Source organism: Hemitrygon akajei, chromosome 2 (assembly GCF_048418815.1).
Source record: "Hemitrygon akajei chromosome 2, sHemAka1.3, whole genome shotgun sequence".
In the NCBI taxonomy this organism is placed as follows: domain Eukaryota; kingdom Metazoa; phylum Chordata; class Chondrichthyes; order Myliobatiformes; family Dasyatidae; genus Hemitrygon; species Hemitrygon akajei.
Genome location: NC_133125.1, coordinates 35759237 through 35781692, shown reverse-complemented (window position 1 = coordinate 35781692; position 22456 = coordinate 35759237). Strand labels below are relative to the sequence as shown.

The following is a 22456-nucleotide window of genomic DNA, read 5'->3' as shown; positions in this document are numbered from 1 at the left end:
TTATCAGCTTTGCATATCTGAGCACTGCAGTTTTCTCCATTCTTTACAAAACTACCGTAGATGTCGGATTATAAGCCGCTACTTTTTTCCCACATTTTGAACAGCTTTGAACTCTGCGGCCTTTAATACGGTGCGGCTAATGCATGATTTTTTTCATGCCGCCAAAAACATTTTGCCTCGTAACAGTAGACCAATAAAATTGATGAGTAGTTCAGAGGTCCAATGAAATTGTACGATAAATCAAGCGCACTTTCACAATTAAATTATTGTAAATCAGATTTGTACTCACCCTCATCAACATGGAAAACACTCGAAGAAAAGCATTGTGCTGCCTTTATGGCAGTTATTTAGTTTATAATATTTTCGCTTAGTAATTCATTTTCTAGTTAAAGTTAGAAGTGTTTTAACTATATTTGTTTTCTGTACTACATCGCGGGATGCTATGATGTCACACCCGGTTTTGCCGCGTCTTGTGGGAAAAATGCCAGTTTGCGATAAACGGGAAGGAGGGGGGCGAGCGGCATTACGCGAGCAGCATTGGATCTGAGCGAACGCTGCTTTTAAGTTAAAGGCGATCAATAACTTTTCCTGGTAGGCTGCAGTATATATATTTTTTACCAGTTGTTAGGAGATATTGGAATGTTGTTCAGTAAAAAAGTATACGCAACGTATATTTAAAAGTAGCCGCGTTACAGGCACGGTTCGAAAAAAAGCATTTGCAATATGTATTTGTTTATGTTATCATATGGATTTAATTAAAAGTTAAAAAATCCTCACGTGTAATATCTTTCTGTGTAAATATCTCATATTACAACGTGGGACACCTGCGGCCGAAAATCCGGTGCGGCCTAAAATCCGGTGCGGCCTGTACAAGTAAAAAATTGATTTTCTTTCTAAAATTAGAGCCAGCGGCTTTTAATCAGGTGCGCTCTGTAGTCCGGAATCTACGGTACTTAAAGTCAGATTGCATGGGGATTGTGCGTGAGCAGCCCTTTTCAAGTCCAGCCACAAATTCTCGATTGGATTGAGGTCTGAGGTCTGGGCTCTGGCTTGGCCACTCCAGGATATTAATTTTGTTGTTTTTAAACCATTTCTGTGTAGCCTTGACTTTAGGCTTGGGGTCAGTGTCTTGCTGGAAAACACATTATCTTCCAAGTCACTGTTCTCTTGCAGACTGCATCTGGTTTTCCTCCCAGATTTCCCTGTATTTTGTTGCATTCATTTTATACCCCTACCTTCAGAAACCTTCCAGGGCCTGCTGCAGTGAAGCATCCCTACAGCAAGATGTAGGCACCACCATGCTTCATTGTAGGGAATGTGTGTTTTTGATTGTGCGGTGTTCGGCTTACACCAAACATAGCTTTTAATTTGATGGCCAAAAAGCTCAATTTTGATTTCATCAGGACATAAAACCATCTTCCAGCTGACTTCAGAGTCACCCACATGCCTTCTGGCAAATTCTAACTGAGATTTCATGAGGTTTTTTTTAAAAAGTGTCTTTGTCTTTGCCACTCTCCCATAAAGCTGCGACTGGTGAAGCACCCAGGCAACAGTTATTGTACGCACAGTCCCCCATCTCAGCCACTGAAGCTTGTAACTCGTCCAGAATTGTCTCTTGGTGGCCTCCCTCACCTGTCCCTTCTTGTACGGTGACTCAGTTTTTGATAGCTGTGCCATATTCTTTCCATTTCTTGGTGATTGACTTAACTGTACTCCAAGGATATTCAGTGACTTGAAAATTTTCTCGGATCCATCTCTCGACTTGTGCTTTTCAGTAACCTTTTCGCAGAGTTGCTTGGAGTGTTCCTTTTGTCTTCATGGTGTAGTTTTTGCCAGGAGACTGACTTGCTCATAGTTGGACCTTCCAGATACAGGTGTATTTTGACTACAATCAGTTGAAACACCTTGACCGCACACAGGTGATCTCCTTTTAACAAAGTATGTCTTCTAAAACCAATTGGTTGAACCAGTGATGATTTCGTGTGTCATATTATAGGGGAGGGGGTGAATACTTGTGTAATCAATTATTTTTTGTTTTATATTTGTAATTAATTTAAATCACTTTGTAGAGATCTGTTTTCACTTTGACAAGACAGAGTTTTTCTGTTGATGAGTGGCAAAAAAAAAACAAATTTAATCCACTGTTGTAAAGCAATAAAACTTCCAAGGAGGAAGTGAAAACCCTTTATAGGCACTATAATGAATGACTGATACTGATCATCTCCAAGAGATGATTTAACTACTTAACCTTGATATTCCATGGTATTAACATCATTGTTTTCGCCATCAGCAACATTCTGGAAGCTCCTCAGGACCTGCCTTATAAATATTGAGGGAATAAGAAGGGGTCACTTACCTGCAGTAAATTACATGTTTCCTGATGAGCCTTTCTAATGTCAACAAGGCTCAACTCTGAAGTTTTGGTAAATTGGTTTATTATTGGCACATGTACTGAGGTAGAGTGGAAAACAAAGTTCTGCATGTCATCTGTATAGATTGCTTTGTCACAGTAGCATATCCCGGTAGTACTAAGGAAAATAAATATCAGGGTACAGAATAGTGTCACAGTTGCAGAGAAAGTGCAAGCAGAAAGCAAGGTGCAAGGCCATGATGATGTTTGAAGCGATTTGGCATGTCACCAAATACGCTCAGAAACTTCCATAGTTGTACAGCGGAGAGCATTCTGACAGGCTGCATCACTGTCTGGTATGGAGGGACTACTGCACAGGACCAAAAGAAGCTGCAGAGGCTCGTAAATCTAGTCAGCTCAATTTTGGGCACTAGCCCACAAAGTACCTAGGACATCTTTAGGGAGCGGTGTCTCAGAAAGGCAGCATTCATTATTAAAGATCTCCAGTACCCAGGGCATGCCCTTTTCTCATTGTTACCATCAGGTAGGAGATACAGAAGCCTGAAGGCGCACACTCAGTGATTCAGGAACAGCTTCTTCCTCTCTGCCATCCGATTCCTAAATGAAGCTTTGGACACTACCTCACTTTTTCAATATATAGTATTTCTGTTTTTGCACATTTTAAAATAATTATTCAATATACCTAATTGATTTATTTGTTTATTATGTTTCATTTCATTTATTATTATTTTTTTCTCTCTGCTAATTTATGTATTGCATTGAACTGCTGCTGCTATGTTAACAAATTTCCCGTCACATGCCGGTGATAATAAACCTGATTCTGATTCTGACATTTTAAGGTCAAGAGTCTATCGTATCGTACAAGCGAACAATTCAGCAGTCTTATAATAGCAGGATAGAAGCTGTGCTTGAGCCTTGTTTGCAGCCTGCTTGCAGAATTTTGTATCTTCTGCCCAGTGAGGGTGAGGAACGATTGTCCAGATTGCGTGGGGTCTTTGTTGTCTGCTGAACAGAGTTTGTGTGAACTGTAGAGAAAGTCTACAGAGAGGAGACTGATTTCCATCACGTGCTGAGTTGTGTGTGCAATTTGCAGCCTTGGGCAGAGCAGTTGTCATGCCATGCTGTGATGCATATGCATAGGATGCAGTCTAAGGTGCACCTATTTAAAAAGTGGTGTGGGTCAATGGGGACATGACAAATTGCTTGAGCTTCTTGATTGATCTCTCGTCTCTATGATGTGTGCAGCTCCAGCAATGTTCAAGGAGCTCGGCACTATCCAGTACAAGGCACCCAGCATGGCGAGTACCTAATAATCCAGTACGCGAAGCATTGATTTCGTCTCCCATCAGCAAACAGTAAAGGAAGTGCACACAATTGACAGATCTGCTGCAATTGCTCACTTCTACTGTTTCATAGAAGGAGACATTCAGCCCGTTCTCAAATCTGACTTTCAGTGCCTTTCTATCAGTCCTATTGCCCCATTTATTTCCCTGTAACTACTTTATCTCACGTCCTCCTGATTCTCTTACTCCATTCAGTTTTGGGCTGAGAGAGGGAACTGGAGCACCCTGAGGACATCCATTTGGTCACAGGATGAATGTGAAGACTTGAATGGAGACCTGAGATCAGAATTGAATGCAGGTCCCTCGAACTGTGTGACATCTGTGCTAACAACTTTACCAGTGAGGCACCTCTGTGATGGTGCTGACCAAGCCTGGGAGCTTTACTATTTAGAAGTATGTGGAGTGTAGGCACATGGTACTATCACTTCACAGCCCCCTGCTCCCACATAGTTGCACCCTATTTTGACTGGGAAATTAATTGTCAGCCATTGCTTGGCAATGGATCTAAATCATGCTTGTAATCTCGTATTCAAATAAAGTATGTCAAGTTGCCTTTGGCAAAATGTTTAAAGAAATTAATTGACTTCAATTTGAACTACTGGCATACATTCATATTTGCTCGTGTAGCACCATTTTGTAAATCAAATGATGATTCTTGAACCCATTGTGTACTTGAGGTGCACAATGATAAATATGATATAATATGATAAATTTCATATATCATGAAATTTGTTAACTTTACGGCAGCAGTACAATGCAATACATGATAAATGTAGAAAAAAATACTGAAGTACAGTAAGTATATATAAAATTGTTAAGTTAAAATAAGTAGTGCAAAAACAGAAATAAATTTTTAAAAGTAAAGGTAGTGTTCACGGGTTCAATGTCCATTTAGAAATTTTATGGCAAAGGGGAAGAAGCTGTTCCTGAATTGCTTCTGTACCCCCTTCTTGATGGCAACAATGAGAAGAGGGCATGTCTTTGGTGGAGGAGCTGGGGGAACCTTAATGATAGACACTGCCTTCCTGAGGCACTGCTCCTTGAAGGTATCTTGGATTCTACAGAGGCATGTATAACTGTAGTTGAGCTACATTCCAATCTACATTCTCTGAAACTTGAGATTAGTTGCTCATATTGATTATTATTACATAGTTGTACAATAAATAAGTTCCAAAACCATGTGTTGGAGAGCAGTATGACTGAGGCTTTCACCTCTGAAATTTTCTGGAAAATCATCAGTTTCATGACTGTCGTAGGTATACATGTTTAGGTTGAATGGATTACCTTTTTTTTGTTAAGGTCCATTATTAAATATTTTCTAGTATACAACTGATATATTGAACAAATGAATCTTTTGCTTAACTTCACAGCAAATTTTCCAGACGCTGTTGTGGAGCACCTGCCAGGAGACATCACTACTGGTATATACTATGGCTGGGCCTGTGTCGGTCACGGAGATGTACATAAGATGGTCATGAGCATTGGTTGGAATCCATACTATAAAAATGAAAAAAAATCTATGGTAATTTTTTCTTGTTTTACTTTCTGGGAGAGTATTACCTTGTAGCATCTGTCTTTGATTTTATTGAAAACTTATGGAGCTTACAGTAGTAAAGGAATATATTTACTCATTTTATTGCTTAGCTTCTGTAAGAGGATAGACAATGAATGTCAGCAAAATCATTTGGGTTAGGAAGCTGAATTTAATTTTTGTCAATTGTAATCGTCTGACAAAGAACACCACTTGCTATTGGATATCAGGTGGCTATAACAATCTTTAATCTTCCTAACAATTTAGTGTTAATCTTAATTGCATTTTGGAATGTAATTTATAATTATTTTGCACCTTAAACTTATTCAAATATAGCTTAGTATTAATAGCAACTTGGCAGTTTTTGATAAAATGCTCTGGAAGTATACTTTGGTAAGTCTTTTGATACTGTATTCTCATCTGTTGAAAAAGCACGAATTTTTCACAAATGATACTTCGCATAAATGATTTGAATTTCAGTACTGAGAATGAATAACAAATTGAAAGATGGGAATAGTTGTATTTGTTTTGTGAAACTTGCCTTTTGCATTAGCAACACTTCTGGATTGTACCAAATTAAATTAAAAGCACGAGTAGGCTTACTGTACCCTAATCCTTTTCCTCATGTTCATCTCAATGACAGTTTCTGCTTCCATCCACCTTCATCAGATTAACTGATTTCCTTAGTGCTGAAAGAATCTAACCCATTTGGGTTGGAATGATTAAATATCAAAACCATTTGCACAAAATCAAGTTTACCCTACACCTGTGTGGCAATCCTAACCTCAGCAGCTGTCCTGAGACCTTATTCCCTAGGTTGAGTCTTCAGACCATGAGAATTAGTCAGAATAATGCATTTGAGTTGTAAAGCTTGTTGATACACATTGGTTTCCCAGCATTACTAGTTGAGCTAAAAAGATTAGTCCTGTGCAATACGACATATTTAATTGATCTGTATAATTTGTACCATGATGCCTAACTCTGTGGAAATAAATTTTAAAATAAATACAGTGCTCAACTGCTCAGAAGGATATCGTGGGTTCTAGGATATCTCGTCGAGGCTGTAATACTTTGGTTGAACTACATTATTGTTGACTATTGTACAACAAAGTGTTTGGTTTCTGGAGATGGGTAAAGGATCTAGCTGTAGCACTTTTCCTTAGAGTATAGAAGAATGAAAGGGGATCTCATAGAAACATTTCGAATGTTGAAAGGGTTGGACAGAGTAGATGTGGAAAGGGTGTTTCCCTTGGTGGGTGAGTCCCGGACAAGAGGTCACAGTCTTAGAGTTAGAGGGTACCCATTTAAAACAGAGATGAGGAGAAATTTTTTTTAGTCAGAGGGTCGTGGATTTATGGAATTTGTTGCCACATGCAGCTGTGGAGGCCCAATCATTGAGGGTTTTTAAGGAAGAGATTGACAGGTATCTAATTAGTCAGGGTATCAAGGGATATGGGGAAAAAGCTGGAAATTGGAAGTAGACGGGAGAATAGTTTAGCTCATGGTGGAGTGGCGGAGCAGACTCGATGGGCCGAATGGCCTACTTCTGCTCCTTTGTCTTGTGATCTTAATTCAGAAGATAAGTTTTTTTTCCTCCAGCGTGGTGAGAAGGATTCAAAGAAAGATAAACTGGGATGGCAGGGCAGTGTGTGTTAAGAAGAATGAAAGCATAGAAATTTGGAGCTGAAAACAATAGCCTTATTTAAGTAACCTGGATTGAATTGGTCCTTTTTCTTTTTGAATTTGTAGAATACAATGGACTGAATAAATTGTTCTCTGGCTTCCAGCCAGGCACAGGACCTGGGAAAGCTCTAGGTTCTTTTTCATAATTAACGGTATTTAAATTTTATTTTTGTGATAATTATATTACTGTAAGAACATGAAAATTTGGTACTGTGTTAACATCAATTCTTGGAATAGAAGCTATTATTGTAACAGTTCTGTCCAGGTTGCCTTAAAGATGATCCAGTAGATTCCAACATTTGTGTACTTCCTTTCAACTAGAGAACTTTGCAGGGCTTCATGACAGAAGGCAAGAAGGAAATACTGTGGAGAGGGAAACCAGAGGTCCATGAGTCAGTCCTCATCGAAGGATTAGAGGTGGAGAGGATCAGTAACTTTAAATTCCTGGGTGTCAGTATCTCAGAGGATCGGTCCTGGATCCATTGTATATATGTTTTTTAAAAAAAGCACGGTAGCACCTCTACTTCCTTAGGCTGTGGAAATTTGGCATGACATTAAAAACTTTGACAAACTTGTATAGATGTTTGGTAGAAAGTGTATTGACTGGCTGCATTAGATTTTCTTTTTAAGTATACCCACGGGCGAAAGGATCTTGGGGTTGAATGTGTTTACACATATGTACTCTGATAAATTTTACTTTGAAGTATTCAGTCATGAGCACCACAGCTTTGCAAATACATTAATGTTTTCTGTAATCCATTTTTAGGAAACGCATATTATTCATACTTTCAAAGAAGATTTTTATGGAGAAATTCTGAGTATAGCTATTGTTGGATATATTCGACCAGAGAAATCTTTTGATTCATTAGGTAAGATTTAAACTGGATCCTTTCAATTTGTATGTTTTTTTTTGTATTTACAATGTTACAAAGTATAGATATTTAAAATACATATGTAATTTGTATGCTCCCTTGCATTTGTATGTGTTTGTACCCGTAAATACGATGATCCAGAACTTGTGGTAACCTACAATAAAATGATTCCTGCCAGATCTCAGAGAAACTTGCTGGGGAAATTCCTCCCATTTCTCAACAGCCAGGCTGTATGCCTCCACAGAACTTTGGTTCACAAATTCAATCACGTAGATGGGATAGGTTAGGGGCAGAATTCAAGTTTTTAGTTCCTAACTTAAACACAGAATTTAGCATAGTTTCCTGCACTTAAGACCATAGGACAGAGGAGCAGAACTAGGCCATTTGGTCCAGTGAGTTTGCTCCGCTGCTTCATCATGGCTGATTTATTATCCCCCTCAACCCATTTTCCTGCCTTCTCAAATCCTTTGACATCCCGACTAATCAAGAACCTGTCAACCTCCATTTTAGATATACCCAATGACTTGGTCTCCATAGCTGGCTGTGGCAATGAATTCCACAGATTCAGTCCGCGCTGGCTAAAGAAATTCCTTCTTGTCTGTTCTAAATAGATATCCCTCTATTCAGAGGATGTGCCCTCTGGTCCTGGACTCACCTGCTCCAGGCAACATTCTCTCCACTGCATCCACTCCAAGACTTGATAGTTTTGTGATACTCTGCTCTGACCCCCCCACCCATTTTTTTTAAACTCCGGTGAGTACAGGTTAGAGTCGTCAATTGCTCCTCGTGTGTTACCTTTCATTCCTGCAGTCATTTTTGTAAATCTCCTTTGGACCCTTTCCAATGCCAGCACATCTTTTCTTAGATAAGGAACCAAAGCTGCTCATAGTACTCCCAAGTGTGGTCTGATCAATGCTTTACAACCTTTCAGCATTACATCCTTGTTTTTGTATTGTAGTCCTCTTGAAATGAATGCTAACTATGCATTTGTCTTCCTTACCACAGACTCAATCTGCAAATTAGCCTTTAGGGAATCCTACATGAGGAAAGTCTCTTTGCACCTCTGATTTTTTGAATTTTCTTCCTGTTTCGAAAATAGTCTACACTATTATTATTTCTACCAAAGTGCATGGCCATCCACTTCCCTACACCACATTCCAACTGTCACCTCTCTGCCCATTCTCCCAATCTGTCCAAGTCCTTCTGCGGACTCCCTGCTTCCTCAACACTACCTGCCCCTCCACTTGTTTGAAAAGGTTCCTCACAAAGTGATGGAGAAATGTTTCATATATGCTTTCTTGCTAAATTCCTTGAGTCCAATGTTATTTCTATTCTGAGAACCTTTTCTGAGCAGCTGTGAGAAAGTTTAGAACTGTTCATGCATAGAAAGCCTGGCACCTATATGGTAAAATTCCAGCAACTCTGTGTCCAATTAACAGCAATAATCTGAAAAAAATTCAGTGTATTAAATAATGGTGTGTATAAGTTGATCTTGGTTGGAATCCTTCTGGTCCCCAATTTGTACTGCTGTGATTTCTGTGCTTTTACCATTTCTGTTACCAAATTACTGTATTCTTTGCTAATTAAGTATCAGAGTACATGTATATAAGGCATTAATAAGGAAATTTGAGAACATCTTGGCTTGTTTTTCCAGCTCTTCCCCACCCCCCCCCCCATCCCACTTTCATTTAATTGAAGACTATTTTGGTACTTGCTATTTGTGCATGTTGTCAGATTAGGTATCTTATAGTTGCTGAAAATCAGACTAATGTAGGTCATAACATAATATTGAAAACTACAGCAAACTACTTACACAGATATTGATTATAAGCAATGCATATTTATTAAGCAATATTCATGCAATATAAACAAACCATAAAGCTAGTCTGTTCCTTGGAACCATGATGTCGTCTTCTCGGTGCAGTCTATTTTGATCTTGACTGCGTATTCTATTCTTTCTGATTTGTATTTTCACTTCCTTGCTTCCTCTGACTGAATGTTTTTATATACTTTCTCTTTGATCTTGCATGGTTAACAAGATCTTGGCTATCTTTCCCACTGCCATTTCATTCCCTTATCTGTTGTAATCATTACTTAACCTGTTTCTTTACATTTTGATCTAGTTGTCAGCACCTTTATTTACACTGTTGCAAACTGAGCTGCTACTTGTCTGATGTTCTCACATAAATTCTTTTACAAAATCTGGTTCAACATAGAGCTTTTCCACTGTATGTATTAGCCTCTTGATGTTTTCTGTTCTTTGAGTAAGTAGTCTACACCTTACATTTCACATACCATAATTTGTTGCAACACAAAATCTTGCAGGAACTCGGCATGCCAGGCAGCATTTACGGAAAGGAACAAACAGTTGATGTTTCAGGTCGAGACTCTGTGTATGTGTACTTAAGCACACATGCGCAGGATTTCCAGCATCTGTAAATTTTCTCCTTTTATGCTTACTGCAATTTGTGTCATTTTGATAGATTTGATGTACATATTCTTTCCTCAGTTATAAAGCATAACTACTTGCTTGTAATGTAGCAAATAACTTCAAGTTCCCATTCAGTTAATAAATTAATCTTCTGAGTTAACTGACCTCTCACTCTGTCTCCTGGGATATAACACTTGTGCATTTTCTGGAATTGTATAATTCCGACTGCCTCTCAATGTACTCAGCTTTTTAATGGAGCTTCATTTGGTTGTACTTCATGCAGAAGTTGCTGCAATGAAGCAGAAAGTGTGGAACTGCACTCACACATATTGATTGCAATCCCCAAGACTGCAATGTTCCATCCCTTTCCCCTGGTAGGTTTGCAAGCCTCTTATCATTGTATGATTAAGAGCATCTCCCTTGATACAATGCTGACACTTACTTGCATCATACATTGAGGTGCTCACTTCAGTTACCTTATGAGATTACCGTAGCCTTTGATCAGCTGTCATCAGGTGGTGCCCAATCTTCATAGGGTGTTTCAGCCCTTAACCACTGCACTGTCCAGTTGGCGGGTCAGCAGTGGTGGGCAGGTCCTTGCCCATCTGCTCCTGACTTCCAACTCAACTCCTCTCACCTCCTTCATATCCAGCAAGAGGCTCTTTCTGCTTCCTCCCCATCCTGTGGGCTGCTTGGTTTTGCTCTTTTCATCAAGGCCCAGAGCAGACAGCGACCTCAATGCCGACCTTGCCAGGAACCCTCCACAGCCATTCTCCATGGGGAATAGCCACGTCTACCATCCTTTGTCTCTGCACTCCTGGACTAAGGACTGGTTCTTCAGGGTCATCATCTTGTGAGCCTCCTCGCATCCTTCCTCCCAAGGTACTCCACCAGGGTGATTTTCTTGTCTTCAGTGGACCACAGTATGATGTCTGGTCCTTGTGGTTTCCACCACCTCCAGGAACTGCAGCTTCCTCCCCACATCAACCCTAGTCTCCCATGATTTGGCAGTTTGCAGCGGGTTGGATTTGGGCCTATTTGATATGACTGGCATTGCCCTCTCCTTGATGAAAATGATTGCTCTGTTTGCCGCTGGTATCTTTTTACCCCTCTCCCTTTTCAGTATGTCAGCAAGGGACTACAGGACCTTGACGTGGCACCACCTACATCATCCTTGTATTAAAGCTGCTCTGTATCCTGACGTGTCTGCATGTGAACCTTGCTGACCACAAAGCTTTCATTTGGGGTCCTCTCTCAGCCCCCATGTGTGCAGTTGTGATGGTGTAGGGAGAGTGTCGTACATGGACCGTAGGAGGAAAGAAATGTGGAAGGGCTCCTGTCTCCAAACATCTGCCCATTTTTGTCCAGGCACCCTGTGATCCGAACTCCACTGCCTTCAATAACTGCCTTTTTTCCTCGCAATTCCATACCTCTGTGTGGACCATGTCATAACTATCCCTTGCACGTGCACTCCCTCTTCATTGGAAGTGTGCAGAGCTGAGGCCAGGCTGTCCCAGGCATGGGTTGCCAATGATGTTTCTCAATTGCTGGTCTGCGGCTTTTGGCCTGATCTTATCATGGCTGCTACTTGATTTATTAGCTTGTTATGAGAGCCCCACAGTGTTAACATAACTCTACACTTTGCCACCTTGAACTCCCCCACTAATGACAGTGAGAGCTGTAGCTGGCTCAATCTTGGGTAGACCCCCACTGAAGGAAAAACTTGGAGGGGTGGGATCCCCAGCCACTCCTGTTAACTTTCCTCTCTATGCCTGGGATTCTTGGTTGGGGAGCTTTTGGATTTAATTCTAGTCCCTGGTTTCTATGGGGATTGCTGTGTGATTCCTGCAGAAACTGCAAGCGTTGCCTGGCCTTGCTGATTATTGAGGTGTGTTCAAAGCACCCAGAAAAACCTGGGATGCCATCTTTCTGGGTGGATATGTTGATGTAGTAGCTCTGCATCAAGTTGGAGGACAGTCTTCTCGCAAGTGCCAAGAAGAATATCTTGTACTGCACACTAAGGAGAGAGATTGTCATAAACTGAGTGATTGTAGAGGAATCTGAATCTTCTTCCTTGGGAACAAAGCATCCTTCAGTCATTTTCCAGCTTGGTGGGAGGGAGGCTTTGGTTCGATTCTTTCTGATTATCTTCCACAACCTCCGGAGAAGTTTTGGGCATTTCTTGTATACCTTGTAGGGTATACTTCTTGGTCCTAGGGGAGCAGATGACTTTGCTCTCTTGATGATATCCTGGACCTCCTGTCATATGGACTCTGCTACCTTCAGATCAGTTGCTAGGAGTCTTGGTTGAGGGACTTTTGGACTGATTTCTATGGGGATCACTGTAATTCCCGCAGAAATTCTTCCACCCCTACTCTGAACTGGTTAGGGTGCCAAACATCACGTAAGAAGTGAACACAAGAAATTCTGCAGATGCAGGAAATCCATATCTGGAGGAACTCAGCAGGTCAGGCAGCATCTATGGAAATGAATAAGTAGTTGATGTTTCAGGGCCAAGACCCTTCTTCAGAACTGGAAAGGAAGATGGAAGATGCCAAAATGAAGAGGTGGTGGGAGCTGAAGTATGGCTAATTGATAGGTGGAACCAGAGGGTAGGAAAAGCAAAGGGCTGGCGAGGAAGGAATCTGATAGGAAAGGAAAGTGGACCATAAGAGAAAGGGAAGGAGGAGACCCAAGAGGAGGTGATAGGCAGATGAGAAGACTACAAGACATAGAAGTGGAATTAGGCCATTCAACCTATCGAGTCTGCTCTGCCATTCCATCATGGCTGATCCCGGATCGCACTCAACCCCATACACCTGCCTTCTCACCATATCCTTTGATGCCCTGACCAGTCAGGAAACTCAACTCCCATGTTAAATATATGTACAGTCTTGGCCTCCACCGCCGTCTGTGTCAGAGCATTCCACAGATTTATACTCGATGGCAAAAAAAAATTCCTCCTAACCTCTGTTCTAAAGGGTTGCTCCCCAGTTTTGAGGCTGTGCCCTCTAGTTCTGGATATCCCACCATAGGAAACATCCTCTCCACATCCACCCTATTTAGTCTTTGCAACATTCTTTAAGTTTCAGTGAGATTTCCCCTGCATTCTTCTAAATTCCAGTGAGTACAGGCCCAAAGATGTCAAATGCTCTTCATATGTTAGTCCATTCATTCCTGGAATCATCCTCATGAACCTCCTCTTGACGGTCTCCAATGACAACACATCCTTTCTGAGATGAGGGGCCCAGAACTGTAGGCCGTATTCCAAATGCAACCTGACTAGTGTCTTATAAAGCTTCAGCATTATCCCCTTGTTTTTATATTCTATTCCCCTTGAAATGAATGCCAACAGTGCATTTGCTTCCTTTTCTATAAACTTAACCTTTAAATTAACCTTCTGGGAATGTTGCTCGAGGTCTCCTAAGTCCCTTTGCACCCCTGATGTTTGAATTTTCTCCCCATTTAGATAATAGTCTGCACTTTTGTTCCTTTTACCAAAATGCATTATAAAATTCCCAACACTTTTCCATCTGCCAATTGTTAGCCCATTCTTCCAATTTGTTTGAAGTCCTGCTGCAATTGCATTGCTTTCTCAGTACTACTTACTATTCCACCTGTCTTTATATTATCTGCAAACTTTGCCACAAAGCCATCAATTCCATTATCTAAATCATTGACAAACAATGTGAAAAGTAGCAGTTCCAATTATGTGAGGAACACCATGAGTCACTAGTAGCTAACCAGAAAAGGCCCCCTCTATTACTACTCGCTGCCTGTCAGCCATTCCTCTATCCATGTCAGTAACTTTCCTGTAATGGCATGGCATTTTATCTTGTTAAGCAGTCTCGTGTTTGACACCTTATCAAATGCCTTCTGAAAATCTGAGTAAATGACAGCCACTGCCTCTCCCTTGTCCACCTTGCTTGTGGACTCGAAGAACTCTAACAGATTTGTCAGGCAAGATTTCCCTTTACAGAAAACATGCTGGCTTTGTCTTATTTTAATCATTAGTCTCCAAGAACCCCGAACTTTCTTAATAATGGACTCGGGGCAACATTTTCCCAACAACTGAGGTTAGGCTAACTGGCTTGTAATTTCCTTTCTGAAAAAGTGGAGTGACATTTGCAATTTTCCAGTCCTCAAGAACCATGCCAGAATCAAGTGATTCTTGAAAGATCATAACCAATGCATCTGCTTTCTCTAGAAGAGGTAAAAGGCCAGAGTGAGGAATAGAAGAAGATGGGAGGATAATGATATTTTTTACCCCAAAAAGAGAAAGCGTTATTCATGCCATCAGGTTGGAGGCTACCCAGACGGAATATAAGGCATTTCTCCTCCACTCTGGGTGACCTCATTGTGGTACAAAAGGAGTCATGGACCAATGTGGCAGAACAGGAATGGGAATGGGAATTGGAATTAAAATATCTGGCCAGCAGGAAGTACCGCTTTTGATGGATGGAGAGGAGGTGCTCAACAAAGCAGTTCCCCAATTTACGACGGCTCTTAACAATGTAGGGAATGCTGCATTGGGAGCACCAGAAACAATGGATAACTTCCACCTGGAAGAACTGTTTGGGGCACTGAATGGAGGTGAGGGAGGAGGTGAATGGGCACACTGGACAGAATAGATAATTAAGTAAGGTTAAGAACACTCAAATCTTGGCATTGCAATGCTGTTTGGGTCATCTATAGCATGCACTGTTCTGACTCTGCAATCATCCCTCCTTGTCTCCAATGATCTTATTTGGTGCAACCAACTGAACAAATTTCTGTCTTTGAGTTGTTAATTATTTTGTTACTGAAGTTTCATTTAAATTGGGCATATTCAATGCTCTGGAAAACCTTCAACTTTATGTGATTCTTAGATTTTAAATATTAAAGGCATATGCTACTTGTTTTTAAATTTTGCTGCTTTTATTATTTCATTCATTTTGTTTTCACACCTTGTTTCAGATTCCCTAATTACAGCCATTTACAGTGACATATCTGAGGCAAAGGAGAAACTAGATTTGCCAGAATACCAAAGTATGAAGGATGACAACTTCTTCAAATCAATTCAAAACAATGTAATGAATGGCCATTGACCAAGTCAGAACCAGAGCTTATGGAACTTACTGCTTTTTGTTTCTTGTATCATTTAATGTGTACTTTAGAAATTGTTTAATTTAGTAGTTTTTAACTGCTCATTTCTGACCAAATTTGATATTTTGTACAAAATTGAACTGGTCTTTAATGCAATTAACTGATGCAAAATGTATGTGGATGATTGTGGGGGTATCTTAAATTTCCTACCTTTGCATTTGCACCCTATTTGACTACTGAAATCCAAGTGACTGCTCTGTTACTGCTTGGTCAATAATTTTTAAAAAAAATTATACCATAGAAGGCTGGAAGTTCTTGAAGATGAAGTGAGTGACTGCGTAATGTGCCTTTATGATACTTTCATTTAAGTGAAGTGTACTTCAGTGGGTTCAGTATGTTACTATAGGAGAATGTCAAATAAGCATGTTGAAAATGATTTATTAATAGTCTTTTGAATGACAATTGTTTCTCAAAGATTGTTGGTCTGTGGGGAAATATTATCACATTTATGATGGTAGCCTTTCGGTACATCAGCCAAGTGAGATTCATTAGCTTAGGTTAGAATGTGACTGTGGAGAAGTTCTTTACTCTTGCAGCACATATAATTGTGAGTTTCAGTGCACCTACAGTCATTAGTAGATGTAATGGATTGTCATCAGGAAAACTGTTGACAAATGTCTCAATGACAAATGAGATATCACTAAGTATTTGTAGGAATTAAATTTGGAACTTGTGTATTCCTGAACAATATGATCTGTTTAGCTAATGAGTCAGCAATGTCAAGGTTTTTGTTGCTCCTGACTATGGCATCTGTACTGTTGGATCAAGGCCATGTTCTATTGAGAAGTTTTTCTTTTCAGAAACATAACTGTTTTGGATATTCAGTGGGTTTTAAAGAAGTACATAAAGATCTAAATTTGTCTAATGTCAGTTTACTTTCCTAGCACAGGATAAATCATGCAGGCTACTCCTGCTGTCCAGTGGCCTATTACAACTTTATTATTCTTCAGGATCTTTGGCTCCAGGTGCCATTTCAAATACTAAATGTTTCAAGATGGAGTTTAGAAAAGATTTGGTGGTTTGTTTTTTTTTTGCTCCCCATTTTAAATGCAGGCATTTATTTATAGAGTTGATGCTGTCATGAGAAGTTATACCATCTTAAGGCAGGAATTGTCACGTTCCAGCAGATTTGGAATTCCTACATTCACGGTGGGAATTGGTCCCCAGTAAATTAAGACATTTATGCTTTTTTGTTTTATAGTACTTTAATTGGAAAGGAGTTTTTTTGGAATATAAAATAGCAGAGGAAACTAAAATCCTTTAATGAAATCTGAATTTATGAGCTGAACTGTCTATATTCATACTTTGTCTCTTGCATTTGTGTCAACTATGCAGATGCAAATTAATTCAAACTTTTGTGTTGAATATAATAGATTCCTGAGGAAAAACTGTATTGTTGAATGTTACTATTTATTCTTTGTCCTCAATATGTATTGTATGGAATATTTGGGAGGGGTGGTGAGAAACACTTTGGGGACACCCACTGGAAAATTCATTGTCATATGCCACTTATTTAAAATTTAAGACCAAAGAGGGGCATTTATTTCTTTTGATATTAAATAGAACTCAATGTATGGAATATGAGATTTTGTTTTTTTTAAATACGATATGAAGTATTTGCCTCCTTGACTATTTTAGTTTCTGGAGTGAAAGTGGCTAGTTGTTATGAAGTTCTTAATTTTTAGAAAAATAGGTCATTCACAGCCTCAATGTATTTATGTCCTAAATACAGTAAAAATTAAACCTGAAATCAAAAGCTATTGGGATTTTGCTTTTTATTTCCCCTTTTGATCAGCTGTAGTGAACATGTCTTCAGCATCCTTTCTGCTACTACCACCACTTAATTGTCCAGTTTAGTATAAGTTAAAAGTTTAACTTTAGAATAATCTAAATAAACAATGTCAGTTTGGAAACAGACTGGAGGAAATGGAGAGTTGGAATCTCTGCTCCATCTGCAACTTCTGGTGCTCCCAATGCAGCCTCCTCTACATTGGTGAGACCCAACGTAGATTGAGGGACCCACATTGTCAAGCATCTACGCCCCACTTGCAAAAAAACAGGATTATCTAATGGCCAACCATTTTAATTCCTATCCTCATTCCAATTCCAACAGGTAGGTCCATGGTCTTCGGTCATGATATAGGCATTCTCGTATTCTGTCTAGGTAGCCTCCAACCTGATTGCTATGAACATCGATTTCTGCAACTTTTTAATTTTTCTCCTTCCCCTTTCTATTTCAATTTCTCCACTCTGGCCTCTTACCTCTTCACCTCACCTGCCTATTACCTCCCCATGGTGCCTTCCCCCTTCCATTTCTCTCATGGCCTACTCTCTCTAATCAGATTCCTTCTCTAGTCTTTACTTTTTCCATCTATCACCTCCCAGCTTCTTCATTCTGGACCCCCAACCCCCAATCCCCACCCAACTGGCTTCACCTTTCATCTTGTTCTCCTTCCCCTTCTTTCATCCCTCCCCCCCCCCAACCTTATTCTGGCATCTTCCTCCTATCTGTCCAGTTCTGACGAAGGTCTTGGCTTGCAATGTCAACTGCTGTCAGATCATGATTTCTGCACACTGCTTCCATCAGGAAGAAGACGCAGGTCATCAGCTTCAAGAACAGTTATTCCCCTACACTATCAGGCTCTTGAACCAGAAGGGATAACTTTATTCAATTTCACTTGCCCCTTCACTGAAATGTTCCCACAATCTACGGAACTTATGGACTCACTTTCAAGGATTCTTCATCTTGTGCTCTTAGATAATTGTTTATTTATTTTTCTATTTTTTGTATTTGCAACAGTTTGTCTTCTAGCACACTTGTTGTCCACCCCAGTGGTGTAGTCTTTCATTGATTCTGCATGGTTATTGGATTTATTGAGTATGCCTGCAACATAAAATTTTGAAACTTTGAGCTGTTTAGTCATTTCCATACGTGCTTCCTGACTTGCTGAGTTCCTGCAGCATTTTGTGTGTTACTCTGGACAGCTGGTGTTCTGAGTTATTCCCTCCTCACTGCTTTGGTGATGAAAGCAGTTTGCACATTCTGAAATGCTGAAGTATAGGATTGAAGTTCAAGGTTCCAGCACTTGCTATTCATTCACTTGCTGCAAGTAAAACAAGATACTAAATATATTCTGTCTCCACAGATGCTGGTTGACCTGTTGAGTTCCTCCAGCAATTTTTTTTTTCCTCCAGGTTCCAGTACCTGCAGTATCTAGTGTAATCTTAGTATATTTGATAATGGACTACATGATCAGTCACTTAATTTGGGATGAAGCGAATCGATTTAATATGCAAGAAAAAAGAATACAGAACTGGAAGATTTAGTATTGATGATGGTTGCAGAGATGGAACTATTGTGTGATTTTGAAGTGTTTAAATTAGTTAATTAAGGCAAATATGCATGTAAATTCATTTTCTTCTGGCCATTGGTATCCTATTAAGTGGTTTGAACTGTAATTTTAAATGCTTGACGTGTCCATTTTAAAATTAAAGTAATTTAGATTTGGAGTAGCTGGCGAAAAGTTGCATTGTCTGAAGGCAGGACTTGCTTAAAATATTTGTTTTGACTCTTCCAGTCTTCGTAGAAGTTTTATGGGAACCATTAACCATTGGTCAAGGCTAGCTTTAGGAAGCAAATTAATATGTTTTTATCTGATTTGAAAATTCCAGTCAAGCTGTACAAGTATTCTTTATTGTCTTCACGAAGAATATCGTGTCATCACATTAGTAAGATAAAAGCAAACAGATGAAAATTCAGTGACATCTAAGAAAATGTTTACACCTTGAGTGGTAGAAATATGTAATAGTCTAATTTAAAGCAAAAAATGTCCATTTAAAATCACCTTTATTTCATAATTTTGAAATGTTTCAAGCTTACTGTAAATACACAACCAAATTATGGAAAACCCAATAATAAAATTATTATTCATTTATACCATTCTAAAATGGAACATTTGTTTTCTGTTCAACAACTGGGAATTTTTCATAAAAGCAAATGAAGTCTTTTCACATACCATAGTGAACTGGCCATTAAATGCCTAACTTTAATTTAACTTTAGGTGAATGAGCAAGTGCAGTAGGCAGTGAAGAAGGCTAATGGAATGTTGGCCTTTATTACAAAGGGAATTGAGTACAAGAGCAAGGAAATCCTTTTGCATTTGTACAGGGCCCTGGTGAGACCACACCTGGAGTATTGTGTACAGTTTTGGTCTCCAGGGTTAAGGAAGGACATCCTGGCTGTAGAGGAAGTGCAGCGTAGATTCACGGGGTTAATTCCTGGGATGTCTGGACTGTCTTACGCAGAGAGGTTAGAGAGACTGGGCTTGTACACGCTGGAAATAAGAAGATTAAGAGGGGATCTGATTGAAACATATAAGATTATTAAGGGATTGGACAAGATAGAGGCAGGAAATATGTTCCAGATGCTGGGAGAGTCCAGTACCAGAGGGCATGGTTTGAGAATAAGGGGTAGGTCATTTAGGACAGAGTTAAGGAAAAACTTCTTCTCCCAGAGAGTTGTGGGGGTCTGGAATGCACTGCCTCGGAAGGTAGTGGAGGCCAATTCTCTGGATGCTTTCAAGAAGGAGCTAGATAGGTATCTTATGGATAGGGGAATCAAGGGTATTGATAGTAGTTGATCAGCCATGATCTCAAAATGGCGGTGCAGGCTCAAAGGGCCGAATGGTCTACTTCTGCACCTATTGTCTATAAACCCAACTGCCTTTCATTGACAAGTTTCCTATGACCACATGAAATATTCTAATTTTTTTAATCAGCACAGATTTCATTCGTCACCAGTTAGGGTGTAAGGCTCATGATATTATATGTACACCATTCAGTTCAATATAAAAGTAAAATATTTTTAATGAGAAACATAATCAAATAAATATCCTCTCCTGATTATATGTCCTTCAAAAACTACAACTTGCTGACAACACGAAACATCATGGAAAACTAAAATGAATGAATAAGCTCCTAATAATATCGTGTCTGAATAATCATACTTTAGAATAGAGCAAAACTACCTGCAATGCAGGAAATCTTCAATAGAAACTATGTTGATTGTTTCCAATATTTTGTTCATAATGCTATGTTAATTTAAAAAAATACATTGCCCTCTAGGATTATGAAAAACTCAAATTTCAGCAAGTAATAATATTTCTTGTAAATAAATTCAAAAAGTAAATTCCAAGTTAGACAACTGTATTAGAACCTATCATGCAAGCAAAAGGTTTTGGAGTAGAAAATGCCTTGGTATCTCAGTAGAACTTTCTTTGATACTACAATTCTACAGTATCCAACATTTTATATTGTTAATTTCAATTTTTTTAATAGACACTTCTGTCTCCTTTTTATAATCTTTGCCATTATGCTATATAAAATTCAGTAAAACTGCAAATCTGCCATTGCTATCTGATTATCGTTTTGCATCGTGATTGTTCCTCAGCAAATTACTTGATACCAAAGGAGATGAAAAAAATGCAATAACATTATTACCGTTTGAGTGACTATTGTGATCAGATTTGGCTTCATGAAACTTCAGTTCTTGCTGTCTGCTGGGGTTACTATAATCTGTTATGAACATGAGTATATTGCTAGCAAGTAATCTTTTAATATATCCTCTTCAACACAAACTCTTCCACAAATTCTAGAAAATCTGCGGATTCTGGAGATCCAAATCAACACACGAAATGCTGCAGGAACTCAGGTCAGACAGCATCTATGGAGAAGAGTAAACAGTTGATGTTTTGGGCCAAAATCATTCACTGTCTGAAATATCGACTGTTTAGTCTTTTCCATATATGCTGCCTGAACTGCTGATTTTCTCCAGCATTTTGTATGTGTTTTCCACAAATTACTGTCTAAGATGGGTATCTTACTCCTGCCTTGATGTAGCAGCAGCGAATCATTCATTGTTAATTAAAAATTAACAATCTTTAAAATTTATCACATCTTCAATGATCTAGTTTGCAACAAAATGAAAATTAATGAAGGATTCCAGGTTCAGTCTTAATGAAAAAGAACTCTAGAGGTAATGCAAATTATATTTCCAGTTCTACAAGAGGAAGAGCTCTGATACACATAAATACACTGACACTTCATGGTGCACTTGGCTTCACAGAGTACTTTGACTGTTGTGTGGGCAAAGTTTTGCCAATGGTTTTGTACTACATTATTCAATGGAAAAAGATTACTAATAGTACATTGAATAAAATTTTAAAGATGTAGTATATTCATTATTACTGTGTATCATAATTGTAAATTCATTCCTTAATTTAAAAGAAGATAATTTGATATATTATCTGATATATTGATGCCATGGAACAAAAGTCAGTTCAATATTGGAAGTTCTATTTCCTGATAACCAGCTATGTATCATTATAATATGTAAACTTTCTAGAGAAATTGGAAATCTAAATAGCTGATGAGCATTTTAGGGGAAAAATATGTATTGAAGAACATTGTTTTGGTTTATGAATCCTATCAGTAATTTAGGTGCCTTATATCATGTTCACATAAATTGAGAATAGGTGAGCAATTATCGCACTCACAGAACTCCCTTCTCAGTATCTTAAATTGGTGATATATTATGTAACTGGAGTAAATACAGAACTTCATTTAGAAAGTACCGAGAAACAAAAGTGAAATTAGCATTCCTTTACCTAAAGGAATAGCTTTCATCATCATACTCTAGTTCGTCTTCATCTTCATCTAACAAACCATACTTAAATTTACGGTAAACAGTTCCATCTTGCCCCATGTAGACAATATCATCATCATCATCATCATCTTCATCACGCAGTTCTTCCGGATGATCCATGTAGTCAATTCCTTGATTATCTTGAAAACTAATACTATCCCTGCAAGCATTATAAACTGGAGTGGATTTGGCTGGATTGGACAATTTTTCATAACCAGCTCTGTGAGTGTACTTTGCTTTTGAATGTGACTTCAGAAAAAGAAATATACCAATACCAATAATTAAAATGAGCAAAACAGAAACAATGGCAAATGAAGCAGATTTGGCTCCTATCTTGATGTCCGGAGCCAGAGCTACTCTCCTTAAAACACATTCAT

The 22456-nt window shown here is 39.0% G+C and overlaps 2 protein-coding genes across 2 annotated transcripts in view; one reads left to right on the top strand and one right to left on the bottom strand.

The window, feature by feature from the left end:
• rfk (riboflavin kinase) overlaps positions 1 to 19324 on the top strand; it is a 25073-nt gene extending 5749 nt beyond the window's left edge. The window contains exons 2-4 of the mRNA XM_073070166.1: positions 5085 to 5236; positions 7695 to 7797; positions 15188 to 19324. Of these exons, the coding sequence (XP_072926267.1) occupies positions 5085 to 5236; positions 7695 to 7797; positions 15188 to 15318 (386 nt within the window). The 3' untranslated portion in view covers positions 15319 to 19324. The remainder of the gene's footprint in view (positions 1 to 5084; positions 5237 to 7694; positions 7798 to 15187) is intronic.
• pcsk5b (proprotein convertase subtilisin/kexin type 5b) overlaps positions 19205 to 22456 on the bottom strand; it is a 327069-nt gene continuing 323817 nt past the window's right edge. Inside the window, exon 37 of the mRNA XM_073070138.1 lies at positions 19205 to 22456. Within this exon, the coding sequence (XP_072926239.1) occupies positions 22038 to 22456 (419 nt within the window). The 3' untranslated portion in view covers positions 19205 to 22037.